The sequence below is a fragment of the Pan troglodytes genome, chromosome 5 (genome assembly GCF_028858775.2).
Source record: "Pan troglodytes isolate AG18354 chromosome 5, NHGRI_mPanTro3-v2.0_pri, whole genome shotgun sequence".
Classification (NCBI taxonomy): domain Eukaryota; kingdom Metazoa; phylum Chordata; class Mammalia; order Primates; family Hominidae; genus Pan; species Pan troglodytes.
Window position 1 is genome coordinate 131,072,713 of NC_072403.2, and position 20,317 is coordinate 131,093,029.

The following is a 20,317-nucleotide window of genomic DNA, read 5'->3' on the forward strand; positions in this document are numbered from 1 at the left end:
CAAATAGTTGTAGCAAAGACTATGAATATAAGATCGAGTTTCCTAATTCATGCACTTTCTCACTCAATTGTGAACTACACTCTCGGCACTAGACGGAGAAATGGGGGAAAATGCCAGTTGAAGTTTCTTTTCTCATGGGGTTTCATACTAAGGGGTTAGAAAGACATAAATAAGGAAATAAATATGTAATATAGCAAATGCTAAGCAGAAAATCAAATAGTGTAGGGGACAAAAGGTGGAGAGAATTTTACACTGATTTGTCAAAGAAGCCATTCTAATGAGGTGACAATTGTGCAGAGACCTGATAAAGAATGAGCTATAAAAATATTAGGGAAAGCGAGTTCCAGGCAGTGGCAACGGCAACCAAAATATCTGAAATATTCTAAAAAGTAGAGTACGAATTTGAAGAACTTAGAACCTGGGCTTTTTGAAAAATTTTGGAGGATCTCCTACAGCATAAGTTCTCCTTTTTCTATTAAGCCTCTTTGACCACTCAAACGCTATGGACCTCCTGTTCCCATGAACTTATATAGAATTTTAGCTTGTAATTTAACACAACTAAATGCTATTTTTGTCTTGTTTTGAGGGGTGGTGTGGGGTTAGTCTCATTTTCTTAGCTGCATTGCAAATTTATGAACAAAGAACATAGTTTGTGCTATTTCTGACATCGAAGCTTCTAGCCTCTGTGTCCTGGTGTTGAACATATGTTAGATCCTTAATAAAGGTTATTTGATTACCCAAACACTGTATATGCGAAATTATGTGCAATGTAAAGTTTCTTAATGGGAAATATTTCCTTGTCAAGACCCTACAGGTGTGGTATGGAAATGCTGTTAGGATCAAATATTTTTATTTGCAACTGAAGGCACTCACCCCTTAGATATACAAAAGCCTACTAAAAAGGAGAAAAATATAACAAATGAGGAGATATATTAAAAGACTTTATTCACAATAGAGAAATTTTACAAATATAATTTTTAAAAATTATGTGTCAATCTATTGTTTCCCATAACATTGGAGATTTATATATAAAGTTGAAAATGACAGAATGGATTTATGTAAAAATAAAAAACAATCAATGTACACAATGTGTAGCTCATATGAAAACCTCATGACAAGTCACTGAGTTCTGTAAACTGCCATATAACTTACATGTGTAATATTAATTGCACAAAGTATATCAAGACATATTGAAGAAACACAAAATTAAGTGCTATTTTAATGGTTCATCTTTCAGTATGTGAATACGTATATAAATTTAACTGCACAGTTTTGTTGAAAATAAGTTTCAACAATAAGACTTCAGTTGTTAAAATTAACCCAAAATATAACTTTAATTAAATTACATCAATACAATATTAATCTCTTATCTTGTTTACATTTTTGGTGTTTTGGGACTTTTGTTAAAAAAAAATCCAAGTTCTAGAATTGCAAAAACTTCATTGTTGCCACTGAGAGAGCAACATATAGTACAGCTTCTTGTCTATTCACACCAGGACACCAAGGTACCTCATGATGCAGTGTGTACACACAACCTGATTTTAATACTCTATCTGCTGCAGAAATACTTATCAGCTTTCAAATCAAAGTGAAAAGAAAATGAGTTAATTTAAATGGCAAATTCAAGGACATTTATACAAACATTATATTCTTAATACATACAGCCCAATTTTGGCAATAATTTTTAATATTTTGCCTTAAAGTCCTGGGAACAAAGGGCTCTTGCTATCCATTCATTTCATTAGGTGAACTGAAGATATGAGTGGGAGAAGTTATTCTGGATCACAGAGACACATTAGCATGGAAATAATGATGTACGGAAGAGTCTTTTTCATTTACTAATTTTACTAATTTATTCTTTGACATACACCAATGTATGATATTGAAAAACAGAAAGCAGGTCATAAAGATGGTCCTGTCCGATAAAGGAAATCTTTTAAAACACTTTCAAAAGCTAAAATAACTAAAACTATGAAGCCTATTGTTAGCTAAGAAAATAATTGTCTTCAATAATATTAGGTGGAACCATATGAAACTGCTGACAGTTTTTAAACTACAAATGCAGCAATTTCATATGCTTCAGCCTAATCCATGGGGTTGTACTGATCTTTCTGACCATTCTCGGCTGAAAATTCACATGGTCAAAGTCTTTGCGCTTCAGTATATGCATCGTATTAGCCCTTTCATGGAAGTATATCTACATAAATATATATGTATATATAGTGGGCCAATGTAAGCAAACACAAGGTATCACACCAAATCTATTCTTGAGAAAATCATTCCTATTTCAAACTTAATGTTTAAAAGAATCATATATTGATTTTGATTTACTCCAGGACTGTGGGGGATGGGGAGTGGCCATTTCTTTATATTTCTTCTAAGTTGTGATCTCTATGTTGACTATAACCATACTAAATATGCTATATTCTTATTTGGCCTAAAATTTATTAGATTTTCCTTGATTGATCATGAATAAGTAAAATTGGTAAAGCTTCTTTCAGAGTCAAATCCTGCTTTCACAAACTGAAAGGAAATAATTTACTACATTTGAGATAGAGCCTTTTTCAAATCTGAGAAATCTGAACCAAATAGAATGCTTTATTTTCCGAAGAAAAAAATCAAGATGAAATACAAACAAATGAACTAAAAGCCATATGAAATACCCTCTCTTTAGACAGACCCAATTTCTTCATATATTCAGTTAAACCCATAAGCTAATCCATTAAGTTGTACTATTTTCTTTACATAAATGTAATTCAGTGATAGCAGAGCTCTGCAAAATTTGAAAGCTCACCTCTCTGTGTAGTAGGGAATGGAAGAAATTAACTAGTATATAATCCAGAAATGACACAGGGCATTTAAAGTAAAATTAAAGGACACATTTACAAAATAGAAAACACTAATATAATTAACCAACAAAAATATACTGCAGTTCCGATGAAATGAGGTCAACATGACATGATCCTTTTGGAATGACTTTCGAATTTGAATTACAATGTGAGTGAAGTATTTCAGAAGACATTCTATCAAATAATGATAGACCTGCATAACGAGGCTGTCACAGTTAGAAGATCTGTCTCTGGTGGACAGACAAACCAGATTAACATGAAATTGAAAAGGAAAAAGCTTTTTTATACTTATTATTATGGCTTTTTGCAACATGGCAAAACATTACAGCTTAAAGCAGACATCATCTCCTCTTAGAGGAGGAAAAAGTTTTGCAGTCAAATCAAATTATAATTAAGAGGTCATCGCTATACAATTCTATTCAGTTTAACAAAAACGATATTACACCTTCATGAACTCCAGAGATAATAGGTTACTTAAAAACATAAACAAAAAACTGGTGGATACACTGGCTGAATTAATAAAGGATATGATAAGGAATTTAGGTCCACCTATACCTATGATAATAAACATAAAAGACTGCAAAACAACTTAAGAACTTAATCGCAGACCTACTAATCAAAGTTCATCATGTGCCTGATTACCAGAAAAGGAATTATTAAGGTATACAGTGAAGGGAATGGAGCAGAATAAAATATAAAATGTCTTTTTATTCCTCTCTGATTTCAACTTCCTTTTTATCTTTAGGGAGGATAGGGAGAAGATGTGCCTCGCTATTGAAGATCCAATGCTCCAGTGGAAGAAGATCGTCGTCAGAAAATATTAGGTACAAATATCTGGTGAGAGAAACATAAGTATATGAGGCCCAAGAGACTAGGCAGGCAGTGAAACCACAAACACACAGCAAAAACCACATCAATGTCTCCATTCATCTTACCAAGAAACATAGACAAGAGTCAAATATATCAAAACCCTGAGGGGTTATACTCATTAACATGGGGTAAAGCAGCTACTCAGTGCTTTGGTGTTAGCAGTACCAAGTCACTGAACCTAGTTATTGAGAATACGCCTGCAATTATAGCCATGCCTGATATTCTGAATCAGTCATAGTTGATATTACTTGAATGTGTTCATGATAAAGACATCTACAAAGATCTGTCCAGGTACCTTAGCCACATGGTTTTAGAATAATTTTCACCTACTTCAATGTCTCTGCCAGGAAGAAACTCTGCTGCACGTCATCATAACTCTCATGAAGAAGGTAAACATCCCTTAGGCCTGAATAGCCTCCATTCACTCTGCAATGCTTTTCCAAGGCCTAAATTATAAAGAGGAGGGAAAAAAAAAATAGTCACATTTCAGTAAACTGATTGTCACTAATTTTTATTATTAGATTGTCAAGTTCAGATAAAACTTTTTTTTTTTTTTTTGAGACAGGGCCTTACTCTGTTGCCTGGGTGGAGTACAGTGGCACCATCATGGCTCACTGCAGCCTCTACCTCTTGGGCTCAGGTGATTCTCCTGCCTCAGCCTCCCAAGTAGCTGGGACCACAGGCATTCGCCACCATGCCTGGCTAATTTTTTGTATTTTTTGTAGAGATGGGGTTTTGCCATGTTGCCCATGGTTGTCTCAAACTCCTGGGCTCAAGCGATCTGCTTGCCTCGGCCTCCCAAAGAGTTGGGATTACAGGCATGAGCCACTGTGCCCAGTCAAAATTTATTTTTTACAAATTGGATTCAAATTAAATGAAAGTTTGTTATAGAGTTTTAGGTAAAAAAAAAATTAAAACCATAAACTAAATGTAAATTAAAAATGAAGTCATAGAACATATGGACCACATATCTTACCTAATTTGAAACACTTCTGTGTTTAGTTTTGGAAAAATTTTTCACTGATTTTTACCAATTCCCCCTATGGTCTGGAGCAGGGTTTAGCAAAGTATGAACTATAGGCTAAATCCAGTCCACTGTTTATTTTTGTAAATAAACTTTTATTAAACCACAGCCATGTTGTTTAAATATTGTCTGTGGCTGTTTTTGTACTACAATGACAGAGCTAAGTAGATGCAAAAGAGACTAGCTGGCTGTCCCCCAAGCCTGATATTGTCTGGCCCTTAAAAGAAAGAGTTTGCTGACCCTTAGTTTGGAGAGACTGCTAATGTCAACTGGGATCATAAACCACTGGTTGAGAAACCGTACTGGAACAAAATCAGCTGCTTCTATAATCAAAGTATCTGAGTTTCTGAAAATTGATTGTAGGGTACTAATCAGTGATATTGGTAACAGAGCTAAAAGAAGAAAATGAAAGACAGTGAGAGACATGTGGCTGGGATCTATTCCTAAAATACATGGTTTTTTTTTTTTTTTCAGTCTAGTATGGAAGAAGATGGGATGACTCCACTGACAACTCTCTAGAGAGAAATGATCCTACATTTCTGTAGTTGTCTGAATTTAATGAATATTTGGAAAACAGATGGGTTGGGCAGTGTGAGGATGAACATTTAGGTAACAACCTAAACCAACCTGCCTTCCACTTTGTTGGTTACCACTAAGATGGCTGCTGTTTGTGTTTTCTTTTTTCCTTTCAGAGCCCACTTTCTTTCGTTTGTTTCTATTTTTCTTTAACCTTTTTCCAGCTTTACCGATGTATGACAAATACAAATAGTATATACTGGAAGGTGTACACTGTGATGTTTTGATATACACTACTTCTGTGGATATACACCATCTTCTGTGGTGGATATACATCATCTTCTGATGTGGATATACATCATCTTCTGTGGATATACACCAAGAATTAGGATTGCTGGATCATGTGGTAGCTCTATTTTTAATTTTTTGAGAAACCTCCATACTGTTTTCCATAATGGCTATATCAATTTTCATTGCCACCAACAGTGTACAAAGGTTCCCTTTATTCTGCATCCTAAGACTGATTATCTCATGAATTTTTGATAATAGCCATTTAAAAAGGTATGAGGTGATATCTCACTGTGGTTCTAATCTGCATTTCCCTGATGATTTGTGATGTTGAGCATCTTTTCACTACTGGCCATCTGTACGTCTTCTTTGGAAAAATGTCTCTTCAGGTCCTTTGCCTATTTTGAAATCAGGTTGTTTTTCTGCTACTGAATTGTAAGTTCCTTATATATTTTGGATATTAACCCCTTATCAGATATATGGTTTGCACACATTTTTGTTGTGTTTTTAGTTGATTGTTTCCTTTGCTGTAAGGAAACTTTTTAGTTTGATGTAGTTTCATGTGTTTATGTTTGCTTTTGTTGCCTGTGTTTTTGGGTCGAATCCAAAAAATCATTGCCAAGCTCAATGTCAAGGAGCTTTTCCCCCGTTGTTTTCTCCTAGGAGTTTTATGGTTTCAGGTCTTACATTTAAGTCTTTAATTCATTTTGAGTTTTTTTTGTGTGTGTGTGCTGTTTATATTTTGAAATTACATTTGTTGCTCTGCTAGTTACCAGGCATATTCATCTCTAGGAAAGTTATTTTCTGTTCATCACATCCTACTAATCCTATTAATTATATGGTCAAATAAAAATTTCCATCGTACAAAAATTGCCATCTGCAATCTGGTTCTCATTTATTGACTGTAGACAAAAATAATAAAGTTTAAGACTAAAACCCTAATATATTTTATAGTGAAATAAAGAAAATATAAACAAGATATACTTACTCTTAGTTTCTCATGTCATTTTTCACTTACGTTTTAGTTTTCCCCTGTGGATCATAATTCTGTCCCTCTTTTTTTTTTACATGTATAATTGTACCCCATTTTCCCCCCATTTAATCCAACTACCAAGAAGATGGAAAGCATAGACTTTGCCTTATTAGTTGAGAAAAACCTTCTCTGGCTAGAAGGGATTTTGGAGGAAAATAAGGCTCTAAGAATGTAGAGCCCAGAAAAGAGGCGAGGGAAAGTAAGTACCAGCCACGGATTCTCATGAGCAGAGATGCTGCACTGAGAGCTCAGCTCCCATCTGCAGATACTGATAATGAGGTTATTGATTTTTCACATCAGGGCTGGAGGACAGAAGGGAGAGAGCAGAGAGACAATGAGGAGAAGCATTTAATTACCTGGTTAAAGAAATTCTGGCCAGCAGGCCACATGAATAAAGAAAATAAAGAAAATGCCTCATGATTTCATACTTTTAAAAAGCCCCGAAGAAAATAAGACCGATCAACTTAAAAACAGATGCTTCGATTAAATTCTAAGTTCCAGACAGTGCGTCAAATGGAGGATGAGCATGAAGAAAGAAACTTTCAAGTCCTATTATTTTTTCTTTCCTCCTTTTTTTTGACAAAGAGTCAAATACCAGATATGTAGAGTAAGCCAAAAATTATTGGTTAAAAAAAGGAAAAAAATCAGAATTTAGAAAAAATGGGCAAGCTTTTTATGGGAAACCCTATTTCCGGATATTTCTTTAAACAGATTTTAATCCCAAAACCTTTTCTTAGTTGTTCCCTTGAGGTTTTTTGGTAATGAGCTAATGAGAGGGCCAGCCATGATAAACAGCCACTCCTCCTCTCCATGGAAACTGCTCTAAGCTCCTTCTTTTGTTAGAGGAGTTGCTTTTGGGGTGGACAATGCCTAATCACCTTTCTTTCTAGTTCACCCTCTCATTCTTGTTCCCCACAAGTCCTCTTGGGGTAAGCTATAGTATTCAAGAACACAGCCAAAAATTTTGAGTAGTGGGCCAACTTCCAGCTTGAGACCCCCTTATCAGTGGCCCCAGAGGTTCCACGTCCCAGGCAGCATCTTCCTTCTCAACATGGGGTTGTACGTGAGAATAAAACAAAATGAAGAAATGCTTAGACAATAACAAGGGCTTCAGAGGGTTAGAGAGGCCCAGCCACTTTGTTTTTGAAGTTTTCGGTAAATTAAAAAAAAAATTTTTTTTTTTAAAGGAAAAGCACCCAAGAACTGCCCCTCGCCCCTTACGCAAAAGTCTAGATTTTAAGACATTAGGAACGTGAAGCTGGGGACAAATAGCTTTCCTGGGCCCTTACAACAGCCCTGATTCTATCAGCATCTCAACAGTGGAAGCTGTCACGTGTTTGTATGACTAAGTCTAACCAGATCATCATTGTACTACAATCTGTTCTTGGAATTCTCAGCCTCTAGGCATAGGGACCACCTTGGTTTTGAGTAAATGCTTCTATTATTAGTGACCCTATGTGACTGGGATGTGCTAATAGCAGAGAACAGGATATGAGAATGTTTATAATGATTGAAGCTCTAAACAAAGGATGAAGGGTAGGTAAGAAAATAGCAAGCATCATGAGTTAAATCCTAAGTCAGAGGACAGAAGAGTATTCTCTTGCCTACCAGATATATAAATGGCTGATCCGTGGAGTAAGGCTGTCTGCTTGAGTGTCGTCTGAACTCAAGGATAGAACACAGAGAATCAGGCACCTTGAACAAATCAAAGAGGGTTTGGAAACAGGATGAAGCCTGAGGAGGCAGGAGTAGGAAGGAGGAAAAGAAGTCACTTTCTGAGAGTCAAAATGTCTGAGTGGAAAAGGTTAGGTTTAGAAGAGCAAAGAAAATGTCTGTGCAAAAAAACAAAACCAAAAAACCTGAAACTACCAAAAAAAAACCCCTAAAGCCAAAAAAAAAAATCCCAAATCCCTAGGTAAGGCTTTACCCTTTACCATAGATCAGCTGAGACATTATATAATCTATGTGAATATATACATACAATATCCTGATAAAGCTCATGCTGTAAATTATCAGATGTTTAAATGGAAGGAATTTGTCAGTTTCTCATGATTTTTTTTTTAAAAATTTTCGAGAAAGTCTCGCTCTGTTGCTCAGGCTGGTGGCAGCAGTGTGATCTTAGCTCAAAATAACCTTGAACTCCTGGGCTCAAGTGATCCTCCCTCTTCAGCCTCCTGAGTAGCTAGGGACTATAGGAGTGTGCCAGCATGACGGGCTAATTTTTAAATTTTGTAAAGACAGGGTGATGACTTGTTGCCCAGGCTGATCTCAAACTCCTATCCTTGAGCCATCCTCCCACCTTGGCCTCCCAACATGCTGGGATTACAGGCTTGAGCCACCACGCCTGGCTTTCATGACATTTTTGAGAAAAAGCAAAAGAAATTATCAGTTAAATATTATTTCTGTCAGGCAGACTCACAAGTGCTTGAACACCTGTGATTAATGGAGTGCTGTTAACCCACAAAAGAACTCTCTAGTGTTGTACTGCTGGATTATATACCTTTTCACATGTTATTTGACATTATTATTAGAAATTTAATTAAGACACAGAAAGCAGGTTTCTCAAGTGTATCAGTGAAAGAAGGCTGGGAAGGGAGTGCTTTGTTAGAAGATAGGAAGACGGCTTACAAATACTTTACAAACTGAAAGTATGGGTGAAAAAGCACAGTGCAAAGGAGATGTGACTCAACGGTAGCAAATGGAGAAGCTAACACTGACCATAATTTCAATATAAGCCAGTTTTTTTTTATTTTTTTGGAGTTGGAGTCTTGCTCTGTCCCTCAGGTTAGAGTGCAGTGGCGTGATCTCGGCTCATTGCAAGCTCCGCCTCCTGGGTTCATGCCATTCTCCTGCCTCAGCCTCCTGAGTAGCTGGGACTACAGGCGCCCACCACCACGCCTGGTTAATTTTTTTTTGTACTTTTAGTAGAGACGGGGTTTCACCGTGTTAGCCAGGATGGTCTCGATCTCCTGACCATGACCATGATCCACCCCCTTTGGCCTCCCAGTTTTTTTTTTTTTTAAATATAAATCTACTAAAAGAACAAGTTGGACCATAAGCTGTGAAAAAATCACACTGCGAAGAGAGAAGAGAGGTTCACACTATTCAGCCCTAAAAGACCACAGCTGGAAACCAGGTCAGGAGAAGAAAATCAAGGGAAATGATGGATGAGGAAAGGAAGAGATGGCAGAACCTGCTGTCTTCGGATAACTGAGGAGCTGAAATGCAGAAGGGAGATTTTTTCCCTCTGGTACCCCCAGAGCACAGAACACTGTAAATTGTGGCTTCAAAATAAATAACTTTCTAACACCTTCAATATTACCAATTGGAATGAGTTACTTTATTAGGTGATACATTCCCCTTTGCTGGAAAGTCCTTGGGTTGATGAGGAACAGCTATCTTGCAAAGATATGGAGGGGAGTCTTGTCTTTAAGTGGAAAGCTGGATGAGGTGATTTTTAAGACCCCCTAGTTTCAGTTTGCGTTCCCTTAAAAATAAAGCATGAGACAAGGGTTGGACGCAGGATGCAGGAAGTCTATCAGGGAGGTGACATCAGGAAGTGGGCAAGTGGGAAGAGCAAAACAGGGACAGAAGAGCCAATGAATCATATTGTTACAACTGTGTGCAACGAGGCTCACTCCTGCTAGAAACCCTCTGAAGAACCATGTAGCATGCATTCCAGAATGATTCTTGAAGGAAAGAAGACTGGGATAGTTATCCACCAACTTCAAAACCTCCTTGGTTGATAGCCACTAACTCCCCAGCACTTCCCAGACCACAGCCAGCTGGCTAGGGAAAAGCTCTTCCACCTTCTTTTCCTGACGTGGTTTCCAGCTGTGGTCTCAAGTATGCATCAGAACAGCCAAGTGCTGGAGGTGGGAGCTGCAAGCATATGCGGGGCTGCTGCTGAAACACAGGAGGCCACGGGGGTGGGCATAACACCAGGGGAAAAACGTGCGGCCATGCCTTCGAAGTCCCAGTTTTTCTGGTTTAAAAAATGCAAGACCCTACAGCACTCCTGGCTCACCACTATAGCTCAGGTTCTAGCAGAGGTTACTGGGGGCATCCCCCAAATTGAGACCTCAGTGTTGTGACACAGGGAAACGATTTCACGTCATATATTATGTTAAAGAGTTGACAAGAAATAAAAATCATAACACATAAACCAACCTTATGATCCCATAAACAACCAACCCCCTGAAGAACACAGCAAACCAAAGCATCCTGTCTACCTGGCAATACGAATTTGCTTACTTCCCATTTTTGATCCCTTCTCGGCCATACATTTTGTACATTCTAACATCTATAAAATGGATGTCATAACTTAATTGGCAGTGTTATTTTTCTTAGCGGTATATAAAATAATGATGCTTCTTACTAATTATGGTGTTTTAGATTTGATGGAACACATTATTCCTGATATTTTCAACTTAAAATATTCAATTCATTTGCCGGCCAATTGAAGACCAAAACAATTCCCTATCACCAAAGTTTAGAAAAGCTTCAATTTTAACATTTTTTCCAGAGGAAAAAAACAGAAATGTAAAGAAATTACAATGACTACTGATTAAATGTAATAAAACTGCCCCCTCAAAGAGGCCTAGAGAATTGCTGTTATTTAAAATGACTGATGATTAATGATAAGACACATATTAAATGAAGAGGATAATAAGCAAGATTCACCGATGGCTTCCTAAGATATTAGTTAAATTTTACCAAAGGCAATATTCATTTTAGATTTCCTGAGAGAAGTCATTCCTCATGGACAGTTTTTAAAGATAGCTAACTTTCTAACAAAGAGTGCTAGAGAATGAGAGTGTAATTAAAGCATTTGCTTGTTCTTATCCCCTGAATTCCCTCCCACTCCTTGAGGAATAACAACTCTTACAATTAGACAGACATTGTTAGATGCATATCCTGCAGGTTGCCTCCTCAGGCATTCGGCACACAAAGCATTCACTAGATTGGTTTAGGAAGGAGGTATACTATCCTCGGCAGGAAGAGACCCAAGAGGTGACAGACAAAACAACACACTGGGCAGATGGAAAGCTTACAGATATTCCAAGAAACCTGAGACTGGTAAAGGAATATCCTCATACAAAGTAATTCTTCTATAAGTGCTTTCTAAAAGTTAGATCTAAGTAGCTATTTACTCTAAGTAAAAGCATATACTAGCATTTTAAAGCCCAAAGACAGAAAAAAACATGAAGTGGTTTATTGAAATAGAGGTGAATATCCCCAAGCTGCCAACAACCCTTAGGTGGAATTAAGAGATCATCATTTTTGTATTAATGGGAACTTAATTTTAGACTATGCCTTTCTAGTTATCTCCTTCAATATCTAAGTCTATCAGTAGATATATCTATATCAATGTTACACAAAGCAAAGCTGAAGCCAGGGATATAAAATGACTTCAATGAAAATACACAGTCCTGGGTGGAAAAAATCCTGGTCGAAGCATTAAAAATTATAGAAAAGTTGATAAGCCTGATTTATGGGTATCACTGAACATTTTTTACTATGAAATTTATCTATAAGAAACATGCAAATTAAAACATCACCTCTACGGCTTCCCAGGCCCATTTCCTGTACTTTGGATCATGAGTCAGTCTCCACATATACATGTAAGTCTCCATAACTTCTGGCCGTAAGATGTAGTATTTTTCATTTTGTCTTGTAGCGATGGCTTCAACACCACCATCAAATCTGAAAGCTTCTGGTCCCAGTTTCATAACTAAAGGACATGGAATGAATGAATAAGGGTTATTTTCCTGGACAGTGCTTACAGTCAATAACTTAAATGAAACTAGAAAGTACAGTCATCCCTCAGTATCTATGAGGTATTGGTTCCAGGACCCTCCGAGGATAACAAAATCCATGGATCCTTGAGTCCCTTATATAAAATGGCAAAGTATTCGCATACAACCTAGGTACATCCTCCCATATACTTTAAATCACCTCCAGTTTACTTATACTACTTAATACAGTGTAAATGTTATGTAACTAGGTGTTATACTGTATTGTTTAGGGAATAAAGATAAGAACAAAAACTCTATAAATGTTCACTACAGACAGAACCATCCATTTTTTGGGAACATTTCTGATCTGCAGTTGTGGAACCCAGGGATACGAAGGTCTGACTGTACTTTAACAACACTGAAGAGAAATGTCAAAGTAGTCATTTTAAAAAAGAGTTATAAACATCATGTAATATATAATATTCATATACTTAAACAATTTAGTCATTGAAAAGAGTCCATTTTAGAAAATATTAACAATTTATTTTTTTCATTTAACCCCCATTTACTGAGCACCCACCAGGCAGATACAAGGCACCATGAAATACCATTTGAGTTAGCCAGAAACTTAGTGGTTGACAATCCTAAGTAATTTCGTAACAAAAGGCCAGTTATTTACACTTTGTGTTTCAAATTCCTATTTTATAAGAAGGGAGTGGGATTCATGATCTATTTCATGGGGGATGTGGAGAAGATAAATAATGGTTAATAAAATGCTAAGTTTCTCTTTGCAGGGAGATAGAGACCCTTGCCCAATGTTATTGGCAAAAGCAGAAGTCAGTAAATTAGGCTGGCTTTAACTCTTTATGGCCTGGATTTTTGTTTCTTGGTAAACTAAAGGTAGATATTTTTAGGAAGAAAAGCATTGCCTTTTAAAATAAAATATACATTCCTTTGAGACATTAATCACGATCATCAAGCTTCATAGGCAGAGTGGATAGTCTTTTGAGGGCAGCAATGACAAAACTGCATGAAATCAAAGCATGTGGGAATAGACCGTAAATGAAGAATAACATGTACTCACATGTTCGATTATATGATTCATGACAAGTACGGGCAATTTCAGCCCCGAGTTCAAGGTAGTGTTGGGCCATGCCTTCGGGAGCTGCATCAGCCCCGAGTGCGAACATGCCCCCCGCGAAGCAGGTCAGGTGGCCCATCTTGTGCTCCAGGAGGCCCCCTTTCCACTCTGCGATGTAAGTTAGTCCGCTGCTAGACTTGCGGATCAAATGAGTCTCGATAGCCTGTGAAAAACACTTATTTTTTAACATTTTGTAATCTCTTCTCAAATTTATACTAAAAATATGCCCAACATTAAAAAAAAGAGAATAGAATACACCTGACAATCAGAGTTTGGTGTTAAAAATCCTTTCAACCTGAAATTACATGCCATTGCTTTCTGTATTCCTCCTCTAGTTTATGCCTTATTTGTTTGATTAGTCAGAATTAACACTGCTGCGCCAGCACATTTGGTTTTGCTTGGTTCTGTGACCAAACATTGTATTCCTCATATTCAAAAAACTTTCCCCTTCCCAAAGACAGGCCACTGTGCAGCAGTAATAGTTGGTTTGGTACATTTTCATTTCCATAAGTGGTGAAATAACACAGCCCCTGCAGGCCCTAAGGTGGATGAAGAACACAGCATATTTGTGCATGAGATCCAGGATGGTGGCAGAACTCTTCCTTTCACTTCCGTAGGCTTGGAGGGATAACAAAATAGAGTGGCAAAGAGGAGGTGTTCTGGGGCCAGAAGACTTGGCTTCAAATTCTAGCTCTGACACTATCTCTAATTTGTGGGAGTGAACAATTTGCTTACTATATCTCTAAATCTCAGCATCCTAATCCATAAATGGGAACAATAGGATCTCCTGATACGACTCTGCCACATTTTGTTTATAAAGCAGTCACTAATGCAAGTGGCACTTGATAAAAGTCATTTATAATTATCATTTACATCTCCAAAATGGTGATACTTGAATCAAGTTCCTCTCTAATACTTCTATTAAAAAGCACACTATTATATAATGAATAAATGTATATATTTTAAAAATCAGAAAAATCTTTAAATTTGGGAGAAATGATAATGTTTACAAAAATGATTTATAAGACATCTTTTATTTCTATCCCAGGTCTGTTGATATTCTCTTAAACTAGACAGGTAAGTAAAATATGCCTTATATTTTAAAAAGCAAAAATAAAGTGTGTTTGGCATTGCTAATCTCCAATTACTCTAACAGAAAATGTTCTCCCCGCTGCCCCACAATTACTTCATGGAAGGAAAAAGGACATGACTGTGTCTATACCTGTACACTGCTATCAAGAGAGAGGGATTTGTTAGGAAGCACATTTAGGAATAATAGACACAGAAAAAAACTTGTGATAGAGAAGAATGAATGAAAATGAACACACAGGAAGCTAAAACCTTTCCTACCTTTATTAGAAATAAACGAATGAAACCAAGATGGTAAGAAATAAATGAACATATTACTGTGCTCATTAACTGTGGTTAAGCTAATGTTATTGATGGTTTAGTTATTACATTAATATTTCATTGTTATTTTATGCAACTGAACATCTTAGCTATTTATACTTCTCACAACACAAATTGCAATAAAGTCCTTCAAGCAGATACTTGTTCATCACCTAAGAAATTATTCTTTCTACATGGCAAGAGTAATAGCTTTTGAGGATGAGTTAGAGAAACATTATTACCCTGTTATGGATCCTAAATAAAGTATTTCTGGCATGATTCGGACCAAGTTGCTACCTCCTAATAAAAACTACAATGAAATTCCAAGACCTTCAAAGCAATAATTTTGTGTGGCCATGGGAAATATAAATAAATACAAAGAAGGATAGTCTTTAGTAGATCTGAAAAAACTGTGTCAAGGATACAGATAATTGATTAGAAAAAAGAGTACTATATATTTTGTGATTTAATCCTTCTATAATTGATTTAAAAAACTGGTTTGATGAAGCCTTCAGAATCGTAAGTGTCTGATATGTCATCTGCCCAGGTATCATTTGCCATTGTGAGTTCCTACTGTAGTCTCCAGATAGGGCCATGATAGCCAGTTGAAAGCTCAAAATATTTTGTTATTAAAATAATCAAATAAAACATATCACTCTGGGATTAAATGCTTCCCAAAATCTACTTGAAGCTACAACAGAGTAGCCGTATCTTCAGTAATCAATTGTCCAGAACAATAGTGTACAGCATCCTCCCCTTGGTTTACAATAATCTTCTAAAGTACAACTTAGCAGAAATAAACTTTGCTGTATAAGACAATGCTACTTCTCAAAACAGAAATTTAGTTGTTCTAGCTTTGCTTTCTAAGTTGAAAATATACAGTGGATTGAAAATTAGCTTTTACTACTAAGAGAAGCAGGAAACACTTTGACTTCATTTGTTCTTAATGGATTTTCCTGTCAATGATTTGTCTGAATACAATATACTAAAAGTTGTGTGGGTATGGTTTTAGGAATTAGGAAGAAAATATTTCAAATAATATTTTAAAGCTGTCTTTTTTTGAACATCAAGAGCTTAGACGGCCAATTTAAGATTAGAATAATTAAAATGTCTGCCAGTATGGTAATTAGAGGATGAAAGAATGGAAACTATAAAATATGGAGAACTCCCCAGGTTAAAATCTGAAACCTCACAGCAATGAGGAAAAATAAGCCTAAAAGAGGCCATGTGGATCATATCCTAGTTTGCTTTTGATGTTAATCACGTGCTTTTATAAAGGCTGTGCCAAATGTAGGCCAATGTTCTCACTAAGGCGCTTCTGGTTCCTACATGTGAAGTAGTGAAGACTTGTAAAGGAAACCAATGTTATATTCAGTGTAGTTAACCAGAACAAAGCAAGCTGCATTTATATTTAAATAAACAAGTACGCCTATGTCAAAATAACCCAGACCTCTTGTTAGAAAGACCAATTTTATAATGGCTACATCTTTGGGATTACAAATTTCCATTTTTTTCCTATGAATTAACACTTTATTAAAAAATTTCTAAGCTGTCAAGAAAAATAAAATTTTTCTGAGGACTGAGCCACTATTTTACAACACTACTTGAGAAGCCTTGATAATAATATTAAAAGAATATATGTATTACCACATAAAATACTTAATCGCAAAAGCACCTGATTCCACTAAAAAATTTTGTTCCTGAAGAGTACAAATATTTTAGATAAAGTAATTTTCTTTCTAACTTTATTTACTTTCTAACTTTATTTTCGGTTTTGATTGAGGCTTAACTGGAGGTGTTTCTTAGTTTACTTTTATACTAGCCTCCTCCTAGAGACTTTAAATAGTTTCTAACTTACCTTACTAACTTACTGCTTGCAAATTAGTAAATGAAGATTTAAGTGTAGAATGGAAATTCTTACAAATAAATCCACAGTGGATGAGTTAAAAGGAACAGGTGCTGATATAGACAAACTTTAATCTTAATTTTGGTTCGACATGTAATCTCTCTGAGGTACAGCAACTTTATCTGTAAAACTGGGTAATATCTCAAGTACTGTGAGAGAGAAAAAAACCCAACTCCACCGCTTCATTTAAAGGAGCTACCTAACACACAGCTTAGCACATGGTAGGCAATTCAACACTCAACTGTTGTCTCTTACTTCTCCACTGTAAAGAATCTTTGATACTATTAATGATCTTCCCTGAAATATGAGTTTGTTCAGATTTTTATGTGTGGATTTCCTTAGAGTACTGTCCATTTATCTCTGGGGACAAGTTAACTTCACATGGAGGTAGCCATTGGGACTGTCTGTCTTCTCAGGCAATTTTAACTTAGGCAATTGTCAGAACACAAATTCAGGATTTCCCCCTGCATAATTTAAATTGTGGTCCTAAGTAGAGAATTCATATTTATCAAAGAATACTACTTTTTCAGATATGTGACTCTTAACTGAGGTTTAAACCATGCAAAAACTTTAACAGCCCTATTAGAAATAAACATCAAATATGATTACCATTATTACGATATTAGCAGATATCGAACTCTACCTAATTGGAAATACTTTGTAACTCACTCATGTAGTATACCACTTATTCATTAAAACTTGATTAATACACAAATTATAAGTTAGGGCTGAGTGGCAAAGATGATTTAAATATTGGGTTACCTGAACAGCATCAAAATACATCTTCTTAGCTTCCAGATCTGTCTTGTCAGACATTAACCAGGCCTTCAGCAAATACTCATAGAAGCTGTCTCCAAGTCCTCCAACTGATACATGATCTGGAAAGAGAGGGAAATGAATTTTAGAGTGATTCAGCTTTTAATTCAGATAATGCAGCAAAATCACATTAGCAACTAGGATGCAACCCTATGTCAACTGCAAGTCACTGTTACATTTAAATTCCAACAAATCTCTTATTTTCAGAAAGATATTCTGAAATGAGCAGATGGGCTATTAACTAATGTAACATACTCTAAATAATTACCAGAGTAGTTTTGTAAACATGGAAGATAAAAGATATGTAATTACCCCTAATTCTAAAAATCTGGTTCTCTAGTGAAAAACACCCAACTAAAATGTTCACAGTATATATTTAAATACATTTTTATTTGCTTTAGTTCTGAATAATATAAAATTCTGGCAAAGCTATGAGTATTAGCAAATCTTTTTCAGAAGGTGGTTTGTAATAAAACAAGAAGCTCCTCAGGTTCTTGCCATTATTATTATTTCTAAACTCACTCTGTCACCCAGGCTGGAGTGCAGAGGCACGATGATAGCTCACTACAACCTCGAACTCCCGAGCTCAAGTGATCCTCCTGCTTCAGCCTCCCAAGTGGCTGGGACTACAGGCACGCATCACCACGCCAGGCTCATTTTTAAATTTTTTGTAGAGACGGCATCTTGCTATGTTGCCTCAGCTGATATACAACTCCTGGCCTCAAGCGATCCTCCCACCTGGGCCTCTCACAGAAGAGGGATTACAGGCATGAACCACTGTGCTCAGTCTATTATTATTTGATAAATTTTCTAGTGCTATGAATCTGAAGGGTCAAATACCTATGGGACAGGGGCAGTCAGAAAGGATATGGGGCAGAAGAAGAAGTTTTTCCTCCTAATACTCCATTCCTATAGTCCACCTTCACTGCCATTTATCATGCCAGATCCACTACATGTATTATCAACAATCTCACAACTGTAGGATAGGTATCTTCATTTTTTTTCTTTTTTTTTTTTTGAGACGGAGTCTTGCTCTGTCACCAGGCTGGAGTGCAATGGTGCGATCTCGGCTCATGGCAATCTCCGCCTCCCAGGTTCAAGCGATTCTCCTGCCTCAGCCTCCCGAGTAGCTGGGATTACAGGAGCCCGCCACCACACCTGGCTAATTTTTGTATTTTTAGTAGAGACAGGGTTTCACCATGTTGGCCAGGCTGGTTTTGAACTCCTGACCTGATGATCTGCCTGCCTCAGCCTCCCAAAAGTGCTGGGATTACAGACATGAGGCACTGCGCCTGGCCCAGAGTTCTAATGACAGTGCCCCTTCAATCTATTCCCCACATTAATGCCAGAATAGCCCTCTTAATACATGAATGAGATCACCCTTTACTCGAAGCCTTTCAATCCTGTGTGTTTGGTGCCATGCAAGATCTCAATCTTCTCTATGCCATTCAGTCTTGCTCCACTTGCTCTCTGCTCACTTGCTATAAAGCCCTTCTTTTGGCTCCTCAAAAACATCAGGTTCAATCTCATCTCAGGCAGGGCTTCTATAGGCCTTGTTCTCTCTGCCTGAAATGGACCCTAGGACCCCCTTCCCCTTCTTTAGTAGTTCTTACTCATACTTTGTATCTGGGACCAAATGGCACTTCCTCAAAGGAGTGTTCTCTGACAATGCCACTAGGTTCCTTTGTCACACACTTTTTGGTAGCACACACTTATCACCTGCAATTTCATAATGTGGTAACATTTTCTTCTGTCTCCTCCACAAGATCATGAACCAAGAGGGCAGAGACCAGACCTATTATGTTTCCCAGTCCACCCCAGCCCCTGGAAAGTGTCTTGCACATGGTAGGTACTCAACAAATAACTGACGAACAAAGCAAAATTCTTCTATGTCAACCTTAATAAAGGGCTGTAACTACTCAAGCTAAAGAGCCATGTTTTAAAGTAGTAAAGTATGTGATTTTCTTTTTGCAGAAAGTGTAGAATTATAGTTTAAATTTTAGTGTAAAAATATATTTAAAAAATTCTAAGTCTGATTCTTGAAGTAACCTTTACAGTTTCCTAAATCAACACAGAAACCTCTGACATTTACAAACTAAATAGACTAAGTACGAACTCATCAATAATAAGCCCTGTTGTTATCAACATGATTGTAGGAGACACATGCAAGTGATGCGTGGAAAAGCAAATCATGGTTTGGCATTGTCAAAACAACACTGACTCGATGAAGTGATAGGAAACGATGGCCAGGATCCAGACGTGTCATTTGGAGTTAAAGCAATGAGAGCTGAAAACCAATGGCCAGAAGCAGCTTGATGTTTTCCTCCCCTTGGGTTATGATTTTCTAATAGACGGAAGAAGCAAGTTTGAGCAGCTGGGGATTTTTTTTAAAAAAGAAAAAAGTGTTATATAAGAATACATTTGTTTTAATTAATTTTGGTAAGTGCTAGTTTTCTATTTTTAAAATTTCCTGCCTATAAAAATTTCACATTTAAAAAAAAAGAACAAGACAAAGGAACGTAGAAGAGAAACAGGTCTTCTCATTAATTTAGCATGTCACTCACTAAGCTTCCTTCAGGCCTGGATGGCTGTTTGTCAACACAGTCCTGTGTAAACATCTTAGTGGATGTCGGGGAGAGCAGGCCTGAATTTATCAGCAGGAAAGGATCAACCTACTTCTGGAAATAACATAATATGGTATTTTTATGTCCAACTGCTCTAAAGGTGAGGTGTACTGTAGTCAGTCA

The 20,317-nt window shown here is 36.8% G+C and overlaps 1 protein-coding gene across 1 annotated transcript in view; it reads right to left on the bottom strand.

The window, feature by feature from the left end:
- Positions 1 to 928: 928 nt before the first annotated feature.
- The window catches only part of MAN1A1 (mannosidase alpha class 1A member 1), a 172,745-nt gene continuing 153,356 nt past the window's right edge, over positions 929 to 20,317 (bottom strand). Inside the window, exons 9-13 of the mRNA XM_518868.8 lie at positions 17,517 to 17,632; positions 13,403 to 13,622; positions 12,142 to 12,314; positions 4,050 to 4,165; positions 929 to 3,683 (exon numbers count right to left, since the gene is read on the bottom strand). Coding sequence (XP_518868.3) covers positions 3,557 to 3,683; positions 4,050 to 4,165; positions 12,142 to 12,314; positions 13,403 to 13,622; positions 17,517 to 17,632 — 752 coding nt within the window. The 3' untranslated portion in view covers positions 929 to 3,556. The remainder of the gene's footprint in view (positions 3,684 to 4,049; positions 4,166 to 12,141; positions 12,315 to 13,402; positions 13,623 to 17,516; positions 17,633 to 20,317) is intronic.